Source organism: Cebus imitator, unplaced genomic scaffold (genome assembly GCF_001604975.1).
Source record: "Cebus imitator isolate Cc_AM_T3 unplaced genomic scaffold, Cebus_imitator-1.0 Scaffold217, whole genome shotgun sequence".
NCBI lineage: Eukaryota > Metazoa > Chordata > Mammalia > Primates > Cebidae > Cebus > Cebus imitator.
In genome coordinates this window covers 329969-346860 of record NW_016107532.1, presented here as the reverse complement: position 1 = coordinate 346860, position 16892 = coordinate 329969, and the positions used below count along the sequence as shown (strand labels likewise).

The following is a 16892-nucleotide window of genomic DNA, read 5'->3' as shown; positions in this document are numbered from 1 at the left end:
TGCAACCTCTGCCTCTTGGGTTCAAGCAATTCTCCTGCCTCAGCCTCCTGAGTAGCTGGGACTACAGGCGTGTGCCACCACACCCAGCTAATTTTTGTATTTTAGTAGAGACGGGGTTTCACCATGTTGGCCAGGATGGTCTTGATTTCTTGACGTCATGATCCGCCTGCCTCAGCCTCCCAAAGTGCTGGGATTACAGGTGTGAGCCACCGTGCCCAGCCTGTATGTAGAAAGTTCTTAGTCTTTGCTTTGGTTATCAGTTATATTAGGTTAGTGCAAAAGTAATTGTGATTTTGGCCATCACTTATAATGGCAGAAAACACAATTACTTTTGCACCAACCTAACATTAAACTCAGGCGCTTTATATTTTACACTGAAATATGTGAAAGCTAGCTCAGTTGATCTCTATTGTAACAGAAACAGTCTCTGTTTTTGTTGTTTGTTTAACGTTTGTTGCTCACAAGAAACAGAAACCCACTCAAGGTAGTTTATGGAAAGGGAGGGATTCATTCAAGGGAGTTGGAGAATTCCCAAGGCAAGACTGAGCCTCACGCCTCACGTGGGACTGGACCCGGCCAATGGAAAGCTGTTGTCTCATACCCCGTCCCGCCTCACATTACATGTCCCTTTTTGTGCCTCTTTTCTTGCATGCTTGTCATTCTCACTCGCTATGTATGCCAGCTTTCCCTGCAGCTCCATGCACGCTGCTTCTGTGACCCTTGTCTGCCTTTCCCCTTCCAGGCTAAAACTAGTTAGCTTTTGGGTCTCAATTCCAAATGTTTGGGAATGAATCAGTTAGCTCAGATGTCCCACTAGTTCAACCAGCTTTGTCAATTTAGCACAGCAATTCTCAGCCTTGGCTATGAGTTGATAACACTGGGAGCTTTAACAGATACCGAAGCCTGTGTCTCATTACCAGAAATTCTGGTTTCACTGATCTGGGGTGTTGCCAAACACAATTTGTTGGGATATGTTTAAGTCCCCAGAGGATTCCGACATAGAGCCATGGTTGAGAAGCACTGATCTAGGAGAGAAAAGGGTCATCTTGTAGGTGTGGAATGCTCAGAGAATGGGGTCTCGGCCTAGGTAGATTATTCTCCCAAAGGTGTCCACTAGGGTGTCCTCATATTTGACCTTAGCCTCCCAGTTCTCTTTCTGTATAGGGTGTGTTGGAATAACCTGTGGAACTTTAAGGAAAAAAAAACAAAACCTCATGCCCAGACCTAGTGAATCAGAACTTCAGAGGGTGGGGACCAAAGCAGGCATAGTTTTAAAGCTGCCCTGAGAATTCCGACAGTATAGCCAGGCCTGATCATCAGGCCGTGCACTCTCACATAGAAGTACCATCCACAGTCATGACTTCATGTATACACTTCAGGTTGTTTTTTTTTTATTATTATTCCTAAGGTGTCTAAAATCTTGGACAGATAGTTAGGAGCCAATACTATCTGACCTCCGAATAACAGGTGTACCTTTTTATTTTTAAATAATCTAGATGTTGTTTTTTTTGTTGTTATTGTTTTGGGGTTTTTGTTGTTGTTGTTTTTGTTTGTTTTGAGATGGAGTCTCACTCTGTTGCCCAGACTGGAGTACAGTGGTGCGATATCGGCTCACTGCAAACTCTGCCTCCTGGTTTCAAGCAATGCTCCTGCCTCAGCCTCCTGAGAAGCTGGGATTATAGGTGTGCACCACTACACCTGGCTAATTTTTGTGTTTTTAGTAGAGACGGACTTTTGCCATGTTGGCCAGGCTGCTCTTGAACTCCTGACCTCAGGTGATCCGCCTGTCTCAGCCTCCCAAGGTGCTGGGATTACAGGCATGAGCCACCGCACCTGACCTGTATGTCTTATTTCCAGGTACTTCCATTGCTCCTAAGAGAAACTGGGAAGCACCAGCTGTGTCAAGTGTATGTACTGCAGTGGGTTAAACATTGCTGTGGGGGAGGATAATTTATTACAGGGATGTTGGTCACATCAGCCTAATAGCTGACAGAAATGATAGGAAAGGCAAGACGTGGTGGCTCACGCCTGTAATCCCAGCACTTTGGGAGGCCGTCGCAGGCAGATTGCTTGAGCTCAGGAGCTCGAGACCAGCCTGGCCAACAGAGTAAAACCCTGTCTCTATAAAATATGAAAAAATTAGCCAGACGTGGTAGCATGTACTGTAATCCCAGCTTAGGAGGCTGAGGCACAAGAATTTCTTGAACCTGGGAGGTGGAGTTTGCAGTGAGCTGAGATTGTGCCACTGCACTACAGCCTGGGCAACAGTGAGACCCCATCTAAAAAAAAAGATAGGAAAAATGTTTATTATATTCTTTGCCTCCTAGGTCCTCCCATATATATTCTTGATAGGGAAGCCTCCTCTTGTGAGGGAGGGTGTAGGGAAACAGGCATTTGCATAGTTAGGTGGTAAGTGTGTAAACTGGAAGGCAGTTTGGAAAGTACTGCTCTACTCTTTAGAAATAACTTCTTACTAGTGCAGAAAAACATGATTAGGATATTCATGGAGGCATGGCATTGTTTTTCATAGTGAAAATGGGAAGAAATCTGTCTTGGGTTGAATAAATTATAATTTGGCTGTCTTGCGGAATGCTAGACAGTTGTGACAATAAGACAGATTTATTTGTATTGGCCCCAGCATGAAAAAGAAAATTGCTAGGCAGGATATGATTGGAAAATTTTTTTTTTAAATTTTTGAAAAGCGAGAAGATGGCCAGGTTTGATGGCTCATGCCTATAATTCCAGCACTTTGGGAGGGCAAGGCTGGTGGATCACTTGAGGTCAGAAGTTCGAGACCAGCCTGGCCAACATGGTGAAACCCCATCTTTACTAAAAATACAAAAATTATCTGGGCGTGGTAGCAGGTGCCTGTAATCCTAGCTACTTGGAAGGCTGAGGCAGGAGAATTGCTTGAACTGGGGAGGTAGAGGGTGCAGCGAGCTGAAATCATGCCACTATACTCCAATCTGGGCAACAGAGTGAGTCTCCGCCTCAAATTAAAAAAAAGAAAAAGAAAAAAAAATTGATATATAAAGGAAGCAAGCTGCAGAATAGTATAATTATATTTATGTAAAGAAAATCCGTATCTGTAAATCTGTAGGAAAGATCTAGAAGTAGTTCTGTAGAGCTGTACGGCAATTACTGGAGTAGAGGGATGGGCAGCATGGAAAGAGGGATTTGCGCTTTTAATTCTCTATACATAGTAGCTTAATTATTTACAGTTAGTATACATTGCTTCTGTAATGCTTAAAGGTACTTAAAAGCTATAAAGAACCAGGGGAAAAAGGAAAATGAATGGTTATCTTTATGTGGTGGGATTTTAATTTGTGTGTGTGGGGGGATGCGATATATTTTATAATGAAAAAGTTTTAATAATTGGGGAAAATCATTTTTAAAAATTACTTCAGGACTTTTAAATTTCATGAGCCCTTTCTGAATAATGAGGATGGGTTTGTTCTTAAATTAAAAATTTAAGTGATCAATAAATGAAAAATAAAAAAAAGAAAAAAAATTTCAGTCATTACCTCTTCTGAAAGCATTGAGAAGCTCAAGGAAAGATTGAATCTCAGCTATTTCCTGACTTCTCCCTTAGGTTAGGTACTGTTGTGCAGAGATTGTCAAACTTTGCTGAAATGATATCACCAGGGGTGTTGAATTCCTAAGAATAGAGAATCCTGGGCCCCATTTGACACTTACTCAATTGGACCCTTAGGCTGGAGTTGAAGGCCTAGGAATGTAAACCACTTCAGGCAAGTCTGTTAGCTAAGTTAGAAAACCATTGCTGTAGGCAGTACAAGCAGAAGTAAGATACAGGCCTATATTTAAGGCATTTACTAAGTGAAATAGCATAAGACAGTAATGTCAGTGCTTTCATGAGGCACTGTGGGATTAGGCACTATGGGTAGAGATAGATAAGCACTGAAAGAAAGAGCACTGGACCAGGAAGACTATAAATGCTTTCTGAAGGAGGTGAAATGTCATAATATTAAGTTTTGAGCCTAGGAGGTAGAGTTTACAGTGAGCCAAGATTACGCCACTACACTGCATCCTGGGCGATAGAGTGAGGCCTTGTCTCAAAAAAAAGGAGAGAATAAGCCTCTGATGTAGATTGTGAGCCAGATATTTCATTTATATATTCATGTAAGAAGTATTTAATGGACAGCTAGTAGGAGTCAGGCACTGTTAAATATATTGAGTAAGACAGTTCTATATAGAGTTGTTACATACAGCTCGAGGTAAGTACTGTGAATATCCTCACTTTACAGACTGGGAAACAAGATTAGCAGAGTTAAGTGACATGTCCAAAGTCTTACAGTTAGCATAAGTAGGGAGCCCTAGAAGCCTGAAGCCACTGTGCTGTATTAACATTAGGCAAGATCTGGGTCAATGGAAAGGAGGCATGAGGACTTTACAGGTACAGAGGGAAGTGTAAGGAAGGCGATGGGAAATAGTGACTAGATAAACGAAGGTATAAGGTAAGTTAGGACCAGGGGGTGGAAAGCCTTGTCAGGCTAAGAGGATCCTAAGTGGCAAATACTCACAAGATCCGATACTTGAAGTCTGGGAGGAAATCTCTGATGACTTGAAAGGCATTTTCTCTTCTTGGTTAACTTCACAGTGTCATCTGCAAGATTAGAGAGGGATTTGGGACTTCGTGCTCCCTGGTATATCCACAGCACTTAAAACAGTGCCTGACTCCTAGTAGCTGTTGACTAAATATTTCTTGAGTGAATATATAAATGAAATATCTGGCTCGTAATCTACATCAGAGGCTTATCCTTTCCCCCGTCTTTTTTTTTGAGACAAGGCCTTACTCTATCACCCAGGCTGCAATGTGGTGGCATGATCTCAGCTCACTGTAACCTCTAGCTCCTAGGCTCAAACCATCTTCCCACCTCAGCCTCCCAATTAGCTGGGACTACAGGCATGTGCTACCACACCCAGCTAATTTTTGTAGAGATGGGGTTTCACCATGTTTCCTAGGCTGGTCTCAAACTCCTGGGCTCAAGTGATCCTCCTGCTTCAGCCTCCCAAAGTGCTGAGACTACAGGTGTGAACTGCCATGGCCAACCTCAGAGGCTTATTCTATATTCTGCCCAATGAGCCCAAGAATTTAGCCTCTCATGTTTTTTTAAAAAAATTTTTGTGGGTACATAATAGGTGTATCTATTTTGGTATAAGCATGCAATACATAATAATCACAACTTGGAAAATTGGGTATCCATTGCCTCAAGCATTTATCCTTTGTAAAAATACAGAATGCTTTACAAATTCCATGTCATCCTTTTGCAGGAGCCATGCTAACCTCTGTATAGTTCCAATTTGAGTGTGTGTGCTGTTGAAATAAGCACTCTCGTCTGGGTTTTTTTCCCTTTCTTCTCCACAAAGGCTGATACCAACTATTCCATGTTTCATTTAGACTCTTCCTTTTTTATATAATTTCTGGCCGGGTATGGTGGCTTATGCCTGTAATCTCAGCACTTTGGGAGGCCAAGGCAGGTGGATCACCTGAGGTCAGCAGTTTGAGGCCAGTCTGACCGACGTGGTGAAACCCATCTCTACGAAAAATACAAAAAAAAAGAATAGCCAGGTGCAGTGGCACCTGCCTGTAATCCCAGCTACTTGGGAAGCTGGGGCAGGAGAATCGCTTGAACCTGGGAGTTGGATATTGCAGTGAGCAGAGATCGTGACATTGCACTCCAGCCTGAGTGATAAGCGAAAATGCTTCTCAAAAAAAATATTCTGCAAAGGTCTGAATGTTAACTTTTTAGTTTCATGTAAGAACTGTGCATTTGGTCACAGTCTCACAGTCCCTCTTGCAGCCATCCCTGGTTATCCCTTGCCATTCTCACTATCAGTCACCATAGACCCTCATCTTTCCCCTCTTACCCTCTGGCTCCCTGCCTCCAGCTGCCTCCTTGATCCAGTCTGTTCTGCCCATATTACCAGATGTGTTATCGTCAGAGGCTTTGTAACCAACCATACCACTGTCTTCTCAGACACCCTTATGGAGCTAAGCCTATGGTTGCTTCTGGGGCTTTCCAGCCTACCCTCAGCACAGTTTTTCAGCTGCGTCTCCACTGCGCTCCCACGTGGCTCTCTCAAACAGGCCTGCTTGCTGCTACCAAATAGGTCGTTTAGTTTTGCCGCCTTTGTACTTTGCCCCTTCTGTTCCATATACCTGGGATGCCTTTCTTCTTCCTATTTGCCTATCCAGATCCTTCCTATTCTCTTTTGAAGACTGCTCAGTTGCTAACTCCACTTTTCCTCAGGTGCCCAGTTTGAATTACGGCTCTTTCCTCTCAGTTGTTATTGATTATTATCTGTGTCATAAATAAGCACCCTATCATGTGTTACCTTGTGACATTACTTGCATTGCTGTCCTAAGTATTTTAGAGCACTGGGTTTTGTCTACCTTTACATCTTCATACATTATCTCCCCTAATAATCATATGGTTGTTGAAAATCTGTAGGTGCTCCATAAAATGAATAGTTAGACTTAGTCATGATTTTTAAGAGTTAAACATGGGTGGCAAGACCTATGAATATATATAGAAAACACCTTAGGAATCTACAAAACTACAAAAAGTAATAACTAATATAGCAAAGTTATAGAAGACAAGATAGATGTACAAAAATCAATTGTATTTCTATATACAATGGCAATGAACAATTGGAAATAGAATTTAAAACAGTGTCATGGTCAAGCACAGTAGCTCATATGTGTAATTCCAACATACTGGGAGGCCAAGGTGGTTGGATCATTAGAGCCCAGGAGTTCAAGACCAGCCTGGGCAACATGACAAAACCCTGTCTCTACAAAAAATTACAAAAAAGTAGCTGGGTACGGTGGTTTGCCTCTGCAGTTCCAGCTACTTGGGAGGCTGAGGTGGGAGGATCACTTGAGCCTGGGAGGTCAGTCAAGGCTGTAGTGAGCTATGATCAAGCCACTATACTCCACACCGAGTGACAGAGCAAGACCCTGTCTTAAAAATAAATAAAACACAATTTCACTTATAATAGCATATAACTTAAGTAGAAATAAAGTTAATGGGCCAGGTGCAGTGGCTTATGCCAGCAATCCCAGCACTTTGGGAGGCTGAAGTGGGCAGATCACTTGAGGTCAGGAGTTTGAGACCAGCCTGGCCAACATAGTGAAACCCTGTCTCAACTAAAAAATACAAAAAAAAAAAAAAAAAAATAGCCAGGTGTGGTAGTGCATGCCTGTAATTCCAGCTATATGGGAGGCTGAGGCAGGAGAATCGCTTGAACCTGGGAGACGGAGGTTGCAGTAAGCAGAGGTCACGCCACTGCACTCGAGGTGAGGTGACAGAGCGAGACTCAGTATCAGCAAAAGAAAAAAGAAATAAAATTAATGAAAGAATCGTAAGAAGTACACTGAAAACTTTAAAACATTGCTGAAAGAAATTAAGGCAGCCGGGCGCAGTGGTTCACACTTGTAATCCCAGCACCCTGGGAAGTCAAGACAGGCAGATCACTTGAGGCCAGGAGTTAGAGACTAGCCTGGCCAAAATGGCAAAACCCCATCTCTACTAAAAATACAAAAATTACCTGGGCATGGTGGTGCACACCTGTAGTCCCAGCAGAGGCATGAGAGTCACTTGAACCTGGGAGGCAGAGGTTGCAGTGAGCTAACATCATGCCACTGCACTCCAACGTGGCTGCTAGAGAAAGACACTCTCTCAAAAAAAAAAAAAAAAAGCCTAAATTAATGGAGAAATGTGCTTTGTTTATGGATTGGAAGACTTAGTATTTTAAGATGTCAGTTCTCCCCAAACTGATCTGTAGATTCAACGCAATCCCAATCAGAATCTCAGCAGGCTTTTTGTAAAATTTGACAAGCTGATTGTATAATGTACATGGAAAAGCAAAAGTATAGAATAGCAAAACAATTTTGAAAAAGAAGAACAAAGTTGAAGAACTCACTATCCGATTTTAGAACTTACTAGAAATCTACTACAGTCAAGACAGTTTGCCTACTGGCAAACAGGTAGGCAGATAGATAATATAACAGAATAAAGTGGTCAGCTGATTTTCAATAAAGGGGTCAAAGTAATTCATAGGAGAAAGAATGTCATCCCAACTAATGATGCTAGGACAGTCAGACATTCATATATAAAAAAGCAAACCTTGGTCGGGGTCAGTGGCCCACACCTGTTATCCTAGCAGTTTGGGAGGCGGAGGCAGGTTTATCACCTGAGGTCAGGAGTTCAAGACCATACTGGCCAAAGTGGTGAAACCCCGTTTCTACTAAAAATAGAAAAAAAATTAGCTGGGCACAGTAGCACATGCTTGTAGTCCCAGCTCAGGAGGCTGAGGTAGGAGAATTGCTTGAACCCAGGAGGTAGAGGTTGCAGTGAGCCAAGATCATGCTGTCGCACTCCAGCCTGGGCAGCAAGAGTGCAACTCCATCTCAAAACAAAACAAAACAAAAAGCAAACCTTGATTCATATCATACCATGTAAAAATTTAACTTGAAATGACTCGAGACCTAAATATGAAGCCTAAAACTAGAAAACTTTTAAAAGAAAACATAGGAAAAAATATTTGGGACCTGGGATTAGGCAAAACTTTTTTAACTAGGACATAAAAAATTGGCCTGGCATGGTGGCTCACATCTGTAATCCCAGCACTTTAGGAGGCCAAGCCAGGAGGATCGCTTGAGTTCAGAAGTTTGAGACCAGCCTGGGCAACATAAGGAGACCCCATCTCTACAAAAAATTTAGAAATTAGCTGGGTGTGGTGGCACATTGCCTGTGGGCCCAGGTACTCAGGAAGCTAAAGCTGGAGGATTGCTTAAGCCCAGGAGGTTGAGCCTGCAGTGAACCATGATTGAACCACTGCCACTCTAGCCTGTGCAACAGCGTGAGACCCTGTCTCAAAAACAAAACCAAAATTATAGAGTGCCACATTGCAAATAATGCAATATTATTCGGCAGTAAGAAAAGAAGCAACTACTGATACACACAAGAACATAGATGAATCTCAAGAGCAGTGTACTGAGTGAAGACTCAAGACCATCTGATTCTATTTATGTAGTATTACAGAGAGACAAAACCATAGATCAGTGGCTACTTGGGGTAGGTATAAAGGGTTGACTACAGAGGAGCCAAGGAGAACTTTTTGGGTTGATGGAAATGTTTTATATCTTACTGTGAGGATTATACAGTTGTACATTTGCTAAAACTCACCTAACTGTACACTTGCGTAGGCTTTATTGTATGCAGCTATACCTAACTTTGGGCGGGGTGGGGGGAAGTCTGGAAGATACTGGTGTCTAAGACTGAGTTAGGTCAGAAAGATGAGTAGAAGGAATCCTATTTTGTGTTGCCTGGTTAGTGCTTTTCTCCTTATTGCGGATCTTTACCAAATATCCCCACCATTCCATCTTCCAGTTGGAAGTTCATAAACAAATGCACAGTTAGTGTTATTTCCCTTTGAGCCAGGTTAAGTTTGACAGTAAAGACTGGAAGTTAATGGTGGGCTAAAATTGACTCTAAGAAAAAGTGATCAGAACTAGTTGGGACTTTCTCATCAATGGTGCCCACTTTTTTTCCCGTCACAGTGGTTTGGGCTCTTGAACGGTCATTTGGCATACCCTTATGTGTAAACATAATGAGCCAGTGTTGTTTAGGGTTGGTGAGGGTTGTGTACCATCGGATTTTTAAGTGAGCGTTAGTTTGTTTAATAAAATTGCATGGGGTGTTTCATATTTCTGGCCCCTGAGCACCAAATGTCCTCAGCACTTCAGTCATTGCGGCAGCCAAAACCACCCCTACTCATTTTCAAAGACCTCAGGGGTTTCAGGGAAAGATGTACTTGGCTTGGCAGATAGTGCACTTACGTAGTTGGAGTCAAGAATGCAGGATTTGAGTCAGAAAACCTGTAATCAAATATTGTCTCTGTCTCCTACTGGCTTTGTAGTGTTGAGTGTAACCACCCCTTTGAGTCTGGGTGTCCTTGTCTGCCAGGGGATGGTTGGACTAGATGCCCTCTCAGGGCAATCATTTTTTATTCTGCAGTTTAGTGTAGTACAGTGTCAAGACTCATATCACTGGCCAGGCACAGTGGCTCATGTCTGTAATCCCAGCACTTTGGGAGGCTGAGGCGGGAGGATCACTTGAGCCCAGGAGTTCGAGAACAGCCTGGGCAACATGTGACACCTTGTCTCTACAAAACATGAACAAAATTAGCTGTGCGTGATGGTGCATGCCCCTAATCCCAGCTACTTTAGAGGCTGAGGTGGAAGGATCATTTGAGTCGGAGGCGGCATTGAGCTGTGGTCGCACCACTGCACTCCAGCCTGGGCAACAGAGCAAGACCTTGTCTTAAAAAAAAAAAAAAAAGACTGTCACTTACCAGGGATTTAATGTATTTGCTATACTGCTCACAAATGCTTATATGTCTCAACTTTGGCATGTTACAGGTTCAGCTTGTTGGTTTAGATGAGGAGAGTTCAGAGTTTATTTGCAGAAACACCTTTGACCACCCGTACCCCACCACAAAGCTCATGTGGATCCCTGACACAAAAGGCGTCTATCCAGACCTACTGGCAACAAGTGGTGACTATCTCCGTGTGTGGAGGGTAAGCGGATGCTTTATTAGCAGCCAGACAAGTGGGCTTTCTCAGCCTCAGCTGTTAGCAGTGAGGAGTCACAGAAGAGACAGGGGTCGGAGGCATTGAGTGTCATTGCCGCACCGGAGAAAAAGCGAAGCCTGAATGGACTGACCTTGTTTGGCTCAGCAGATTTTCTAGTAAATCAAGTCAAGAGTCCATGAAGTCTGGCTGCTGACTGCAGTCAGCTCAGTCAACTCAATATGACGATGACAGCCTTCAGTGAAGATGGGAATACTTGGGAACTCATATTCTGTTTGCAGCCAAGATGTTTTTGAGTAAATTAAACAAATACCAGGGCATTGATTCTAATGAAGTGTGTGAGTGGATCTTGGAGGATTCCCTCCGCTCTCCGCTGAGCTCAGCAGCAGCAGCGTCCTCTGTAGCATGAGTGTGGCCTTAGTCCACGTGTGCAGAGATTCCTGGTTGGGCAAGGTGAGAAGACCTCTCCCCTAGGAAGATGCAGGGATGAAAATGTGGAAAACAAAGCTGGGCAGAGGAGAAAGTATGGGGAAAAGTAGCATTCAGGGAGTCCTGGGTTTGTTACTGTTTTTTTTTTTTTTTTTTTTGTTACTGTTTTTGATAAAAATTTTTCCCTCACGTTGTATGTTTGTTAAGATATTCTCTAAACAGGGATTTTTAAAAAGACTTTTTATGAGGATAAGACTGGCTAATTAAAAAAAAAAAAATTCTTGTTCCTTCAGGTTGGTGAAACAGAGACCAGGCTGGAGTGTTTGCTAAACAATAATAAGAACTCTGATTTCTGTGCTCCCCTGACCTCCTTTGACTGGAATGAGGTGGATCCTTATCTTTTAGGTAAGAGAGTTAGGGAGTATGTGTTTCAGCTGGAAGAAGCCAAAATACATTTTCTCAGGTGTCACACTGGGCCGTGTATCATCCTAGAACAAGGCCAAGTGAGAAGTAGGCTTGGTGTGGAATGTGGTTATTTATTAATTCCTACCATGTGGGTGAGCTTTCCATGCGTGTAGCTCTTGTCTCTCCACTTAGAATCTAAAGTCCTACGGTGAGGATTGAATTCTCACTTAAAATCTAAGATCCTACAGTGGGGATTGAGTACTTGACTCTCTCTGTGGCTCTGCCGGTACCCCCGACGTTGTATTCTGTAGTCTTTATGGTATGTTGCTTTCTGGGCCTGGCGATGAGTAGACACAGGAGGGAAGCTTGCCCAAGAACCTTGCTCCCCTCAGCCCTGACTCGCACTGGTTTGTTTATAGGTACCTCAAGCATTGATACGACGTGCACCATCTGGGGGCTGGAGACAGGGCAGGTGTTAGGGCGAGTGAATCTTGTGTCTGGCCACGTGAAGACCCAACTGATCGCCCATGACAAAGAGGTAATGAAGCTTTTCCATTTGTCTTTCCTCAAATGCTTCCTGTGCCTTCAGCACAGGAAGAGGTCAGATTGTTCTCTCATTGTTCTGCACTTTATGTAGAAAATCGTAACATAACATCTTCTTGTCTAAATTGACAATAGTAATGTGTCAAAAACGGGAAAACAACACTATTGTAAACTAATGCTTTTTTTGGCTAATGTAAATGACTTATTCTAAGGTCTGTCATGGTTCTTTTCATGCCAGAGATTGCTTTTTTAAAATAATGAAGTCTCTTATAGAAGAGAACTGGGAACTGATGTGATTAAAAAATAACCTTAGGGTAATACTTAACCTTGAAACAGATTAGATTTGGGGAGGAAGGAAGGGAGACAGGAAGAGAAAAAATTTTCTGAGAGACAAACCTAATTATGCATTTTTCTCTATAAATGTTTTATGAAGTTCTAGTATGTTCACTTAATCTTTATACTTTTTTTACTGTTGGTAATGGAATATATTTTACTTTGATGATGATGTTTCTGTGTTTATTAGGAAAACTGAGGAGATCTATTTGTGATTGCATTTTTTTTTTTTTTTGAGATGGAGTTTTGCTTTTGTCACCCAGGCTGGAGTACAGTGGTACAATCTCTGCTCACTGCAACCTCCACCTCCTGGGCTCAATCGATTCTCCTGCCTCAGCCTCCCAAGTAGCTGGGATTACAGGTGCCTGCTACCATGCCTGGCTAATTTTTGTATTTTTAGTAGAGGCGAGGTTTCACCATGTTGGCCAGGATGGTCTCAAACTCCCACCCTTAGGTGATCCACCTGCCTTGGCCTCCCAAAGTGCCGGGATTACAGGCGTTAGCCACTGCACCCGGCCAATTGCATTTTAATCAAAGCATTCTTCTCAGTGATTTTGGAAAATGCCCATAAATCTTTTCCTCCTAGAGCCATTGCATGCTCCTGGTACCCTGATCTCCTGTGGGTAGTGTTTCCTTTTCTTTTCTACCTTACCTTACACAGCTAGGGGTATTGATATCTATACAGATAAAAAAGAATGTCTTAACCTTAGATCAGAAACTTGAGGTTGTCAATAGCGTAGGAAGATGTGACCTGGGTTATCATTCTTAGTAAGGGGTTGTCTTTGGCTTTCTATACTCCTAAGGGTTAGCTCTGTTACAAGACTTCTAGACTTGACTGATGCTAAACTAGGGGTCAAATGAAGGGTTTGTCCCACAGAGAGGACCAGTAAGGAACTTCTGGAAACCCTCTTGGCATCAGGTTGAACAAGCTGCCACATTTTAGTTATATGACAACTTAGCCTGCTGTTGTCTGTTAGGTCCAACCGATAAAATGGGAATTGAATTACTCAAGTATTTCAACTGTAGGATTTAATCCAGGGGCTCCTTATACAGAAGATGCTAAGGTTGAGAAGCCACATAGGTAGCAATGAGGTCATCCATAGAATGGGAGCAGCAGGAAGCTGCCGCTGCCTGTAGGCTGGAGGGACCACGGGAAGAGGCAGGGTTCCTGGAGCCCAGGGGCTGGGTTTACCTAACAGAGACACTTCTAGGAACAGAGAAAGGGGAGAAGAAATACCTCAGCTTCTCCCTGCCTCCCACCATCCAGCTTCCCACCAAAGCTTCCCATGGCTGAACCAGCCAGAAGCAGCCAGCAGATCTGAGATCCTGCCAAATGCAGGCTGTAAGAATCAGTTATCTTGTGGCAGAGAGAAGAGCAGGGAGAGAAGTCAGGAATGGATCTTGACAGCAGACAGGCCTGGACCGGCAGCCTTGTCTTGAAGTAATGAACCTGAGAAAGGATGATGGCTCTAGAGAAACAGTAATCACACCTTCCTAGCACCTTTGATTGTTCTCAGTCCACCTTTCTCTAGGAGAAGACTTGTTTCGGAGACTCTCATTGCTACCTGGTAGATCAGTGTAGAAGAGGATTTAGTGTACTTGGGTGTTGTCACCATCCCTTGGCTCCCAATGAACCATGCTGCTGGAGCACTGAAGGGGCAGTCACTTAGAGCCAAGTGAGCATTACATACTCCTCCTGGGTTCAAACAATTCTGCCTCAGGCTCCCGAGTAGCTGGGATTACAGATGCCGGGTACCGGCCCAGCTAATTTTTTTGTATTTTTATAGAGATGGGGTTTCACCATTTTATCCAAGATGGCCTTGATCTCTTGACCTCATGATCCACCCACCTCAGCCTCCCAAAGTACAGGGGTAACAGGTGCGAGCCACTGCGCCTGGACTTCATCCTCTCTTTCTCTGAAGCTCTCCATTGCTTTCTACCTCTGTAGACATTAGTGACTTGCAATGTTTGCAGCAAATTATAAATGCAGAAAATTGATTCAAAACTTAAATTGATTCACTTACGACCACAAACCAACTACGAGAAGAAACAACATATGCTAGGACAGAAGGGTGCTACTAAACCTATTGTGAATACAGGAACATCTAGGCCTTCCATGACTCAAAATTTCTGTGACGTCTTTCTTGCAGATGAGTCTCAGGTCCAGGTTTCACAGTAGAATCAGTCTGACTGCTATTAAGTGGCCACAGGAGGGCTGCTGTCACCTCTGTGATTGATGATCTAGGCCTTAATGTGCTCGTAGACCTGCCTCTCACTGTGCACAAGTGAAAGCCACCAAGGCCCAGGAAATAAATGTCTCATTCTTTTAGTGTGGCAGAAGACAGCCACTGCTCTGTTGGTCAGCAGGGTATGTGTCTTTTGTTTTATCACAGGGGTTGGAGGAAGAAGACTTGGAAAGCAGGAATGTGGGAAGAAGCCAGCCAATTTCTATAGCAGAATGATCTTTCATCTTTGGGAAACCACTGATATTAGAGCTCTCAGGTTTTAGTACTCACAAACACTGTTTGGGCTTCATTTACTTGCTTCTCTGTCATGAGCGAGGTTTAGGTGACCTGGACGTGGCAGATTTTTCTCCTATAGGAAGAAGAGGTAATGGATCTGAATCTGACTGGAGCTTCTTGTTCACCAACAGGTCTATGATATTGCATTTAGCCGGGCCGGGGGTGGCAGGGACATGTTTGCCTCTGTGGGTGCTGATGGCTCTGTGCGGATGTTTGACCTCCGCCATCTAGAACACAGCACCATCATTTACGAAGACCCGCAGCATCACCCACTGCTTCGCCTCTGCTGGAACAAGCAGGACCCTAACTACCTGGCCACCATGGCCATGGATGGAATGGAGGTGAGCACTCCCCTCAGACTACCATGGGCCCTGCCAAGCTCCAGCACTGCTTAGTATATCTAGAAGGGTGGCTCTCAGCTGGAGCAGTTTGGCCCCTGGAGTATCTTTGAGAATATCTAGAGGCATTTTTGGTTGTCACAACTCTGGAGAGGCAGGTGGTAGTATAGCTTCTAGTGGGTGGAGACCAGGGAGGCTGCTAAATATCCTACAGTGCCCAGGACAGTCCCCCAGCAAAGTATATTCTACACAAAATGACAACAATCTCGGGACTGAGAAAGCCTGATCTGGAACAAGAATTCCTTTTAAGAACTTTTAATTTTTGACTGGTCACAGTGGCTCATGTCTATAATCCCAGCACTTTAGGAGGCCCAGGCAAGCAGATCATGAGATCAGGAGTTCGAGACCAGCCTTACCATCTTAGTGAAACCCTGTCTCTACTAAAAATACAAAAAAAAAAAAAAAAAAGCTAGGTGCAGTGGTGTGCACCTGTAATCCAAGCTACCCGGGAGGCTGAGGCAGAATTGCTTGAACCCGGGAGGCAGAGGTTGCAGTGAGCCAGGATAGCATCACTGCACTCCAGCCAGGGCAACAGTGTGAGACTCCATCTCAAAAATAAATAAATAAATTAAAGAAAGAACAACAGAGACAGGATTTCCACAGGATTAAGGGAAAAGATGACAAAGGACACAAGTTTATAGTCTCTATCTGTATTTTCAGTAGAGACGGAGTTTTACCATGTTGCCTAGGCTGGTCTCAAACTCCTGACCTTGTGATTCGCCCACCTCAGCCTCCCAAAGTACTGGGATTACTGATGTGAGCCACTGCGTCCAGCCCTCTAGTGTTCTTTAAATCCACAAATAGAAGAGTTATGCCTAAAAAGATTTTTTGTGTTTGGATAGTATTTTTTGTTTCTTTCTGTGAAACTCTGACGATCCTGGGCCTTTTACTTGTTATTTCCACAGGTGGTGATTCTAGATGTCCGGGTTCCCTGCACACCTGTCGCCAGATTAAACAACCATCGAGCATGTGTCAATGGCATTGCTTGGGCCCCACATTCATCCTGTCACATCTGCACTGCAGGTAATCACAGTAGGGGAAAGGAATCTGGCAGGGATGGAGGAAATCTGTCCTCTTGGCTCCTTAGAATTGTAATTATTACTGTTTTCTAAGGACAGTCTTGAGAGGTTTATAAAAAGTGACTAGTCAGAGCCTCTCCACACTTGTGAAACTCAAGCAGTACAAATTTTTAGAGATCTTGTACCCTCATGGACATCAGAGCATCTTCCATATGTGATTTACATCATGTGTCAGTTATAGGCCTGTGCCTTGTACTGTCTCCCTAAAATCTGGGTGGCACAGAGGACTTAATTCCAGGAATATGAGGAAAAGGAGGCATCCCTTGTGGATTTAACAGAATCTTTGGGACTGCAAAGATCAACATATCCATGGGACCTTTCATGTGTCACTATAACAAACCCACAGTGAGCCCTGGATACATTGGAGGGCCCCGCAGAACTTTGCCTGGTTGTGGTGTGTGACTTGTGGTTTTCATTTCACTATTTCCCAGACCAAAGAGAGTACCCCTTACTCACTGGGCATGGTGGCTCACACCTGTAATCCCAGTACTTTGGGAGGCTGAGGTGGGTAGGTCACCTGAGGTCAGGAGTTTGTGACCAGCCTGACAAACATAGTGAAACCCTG

The 16892-nt window shown here is 43.6% G+C and overlaps 1 protein-coding gene and 1 non-coding gene across 2 annotated transcripts in view; one reads left to right on the top strand and one right to left on the bottom strand.

Moving 5' to 3' along the window:
* DCAF7 (DDB1 and CUL4 associated factor 7) overlaps window positions 1-16892 on the top strand; it is a 37325-nt gene that overhangs the window by 14944 nt on the left and 5489 nt on the right. Inside the window, exons 2-6 of the mRNA XM_017549214.2 lie at window positions 10448-10606; window positions 11341-11452; window positions 11872-11990; window positions 14982-15191; window positions 16154-16271. Coding sequence (XP_017404703.1) covers window positions 10448-10606; window positions 11341-11452; window positions 11872-11990; window positions 14982-15191; window positions 16154-16271 — 718 coding nt within the window. The remainder of the gene's footprint in view (window positions 1-10447; window positions 10607-11340; window positions 11453-11871; window positions 11991-14981; window positions 15192-16153; window positions 16272-16892) is intronic.
* LOC119474206 lies at window positions 5249-5351 on the bottom strand. The gene has a single exon (XR_005203492.1). It is a non-coding gene; the product is annotated as a U6 spliceosomal RNA (small nuclear RNA).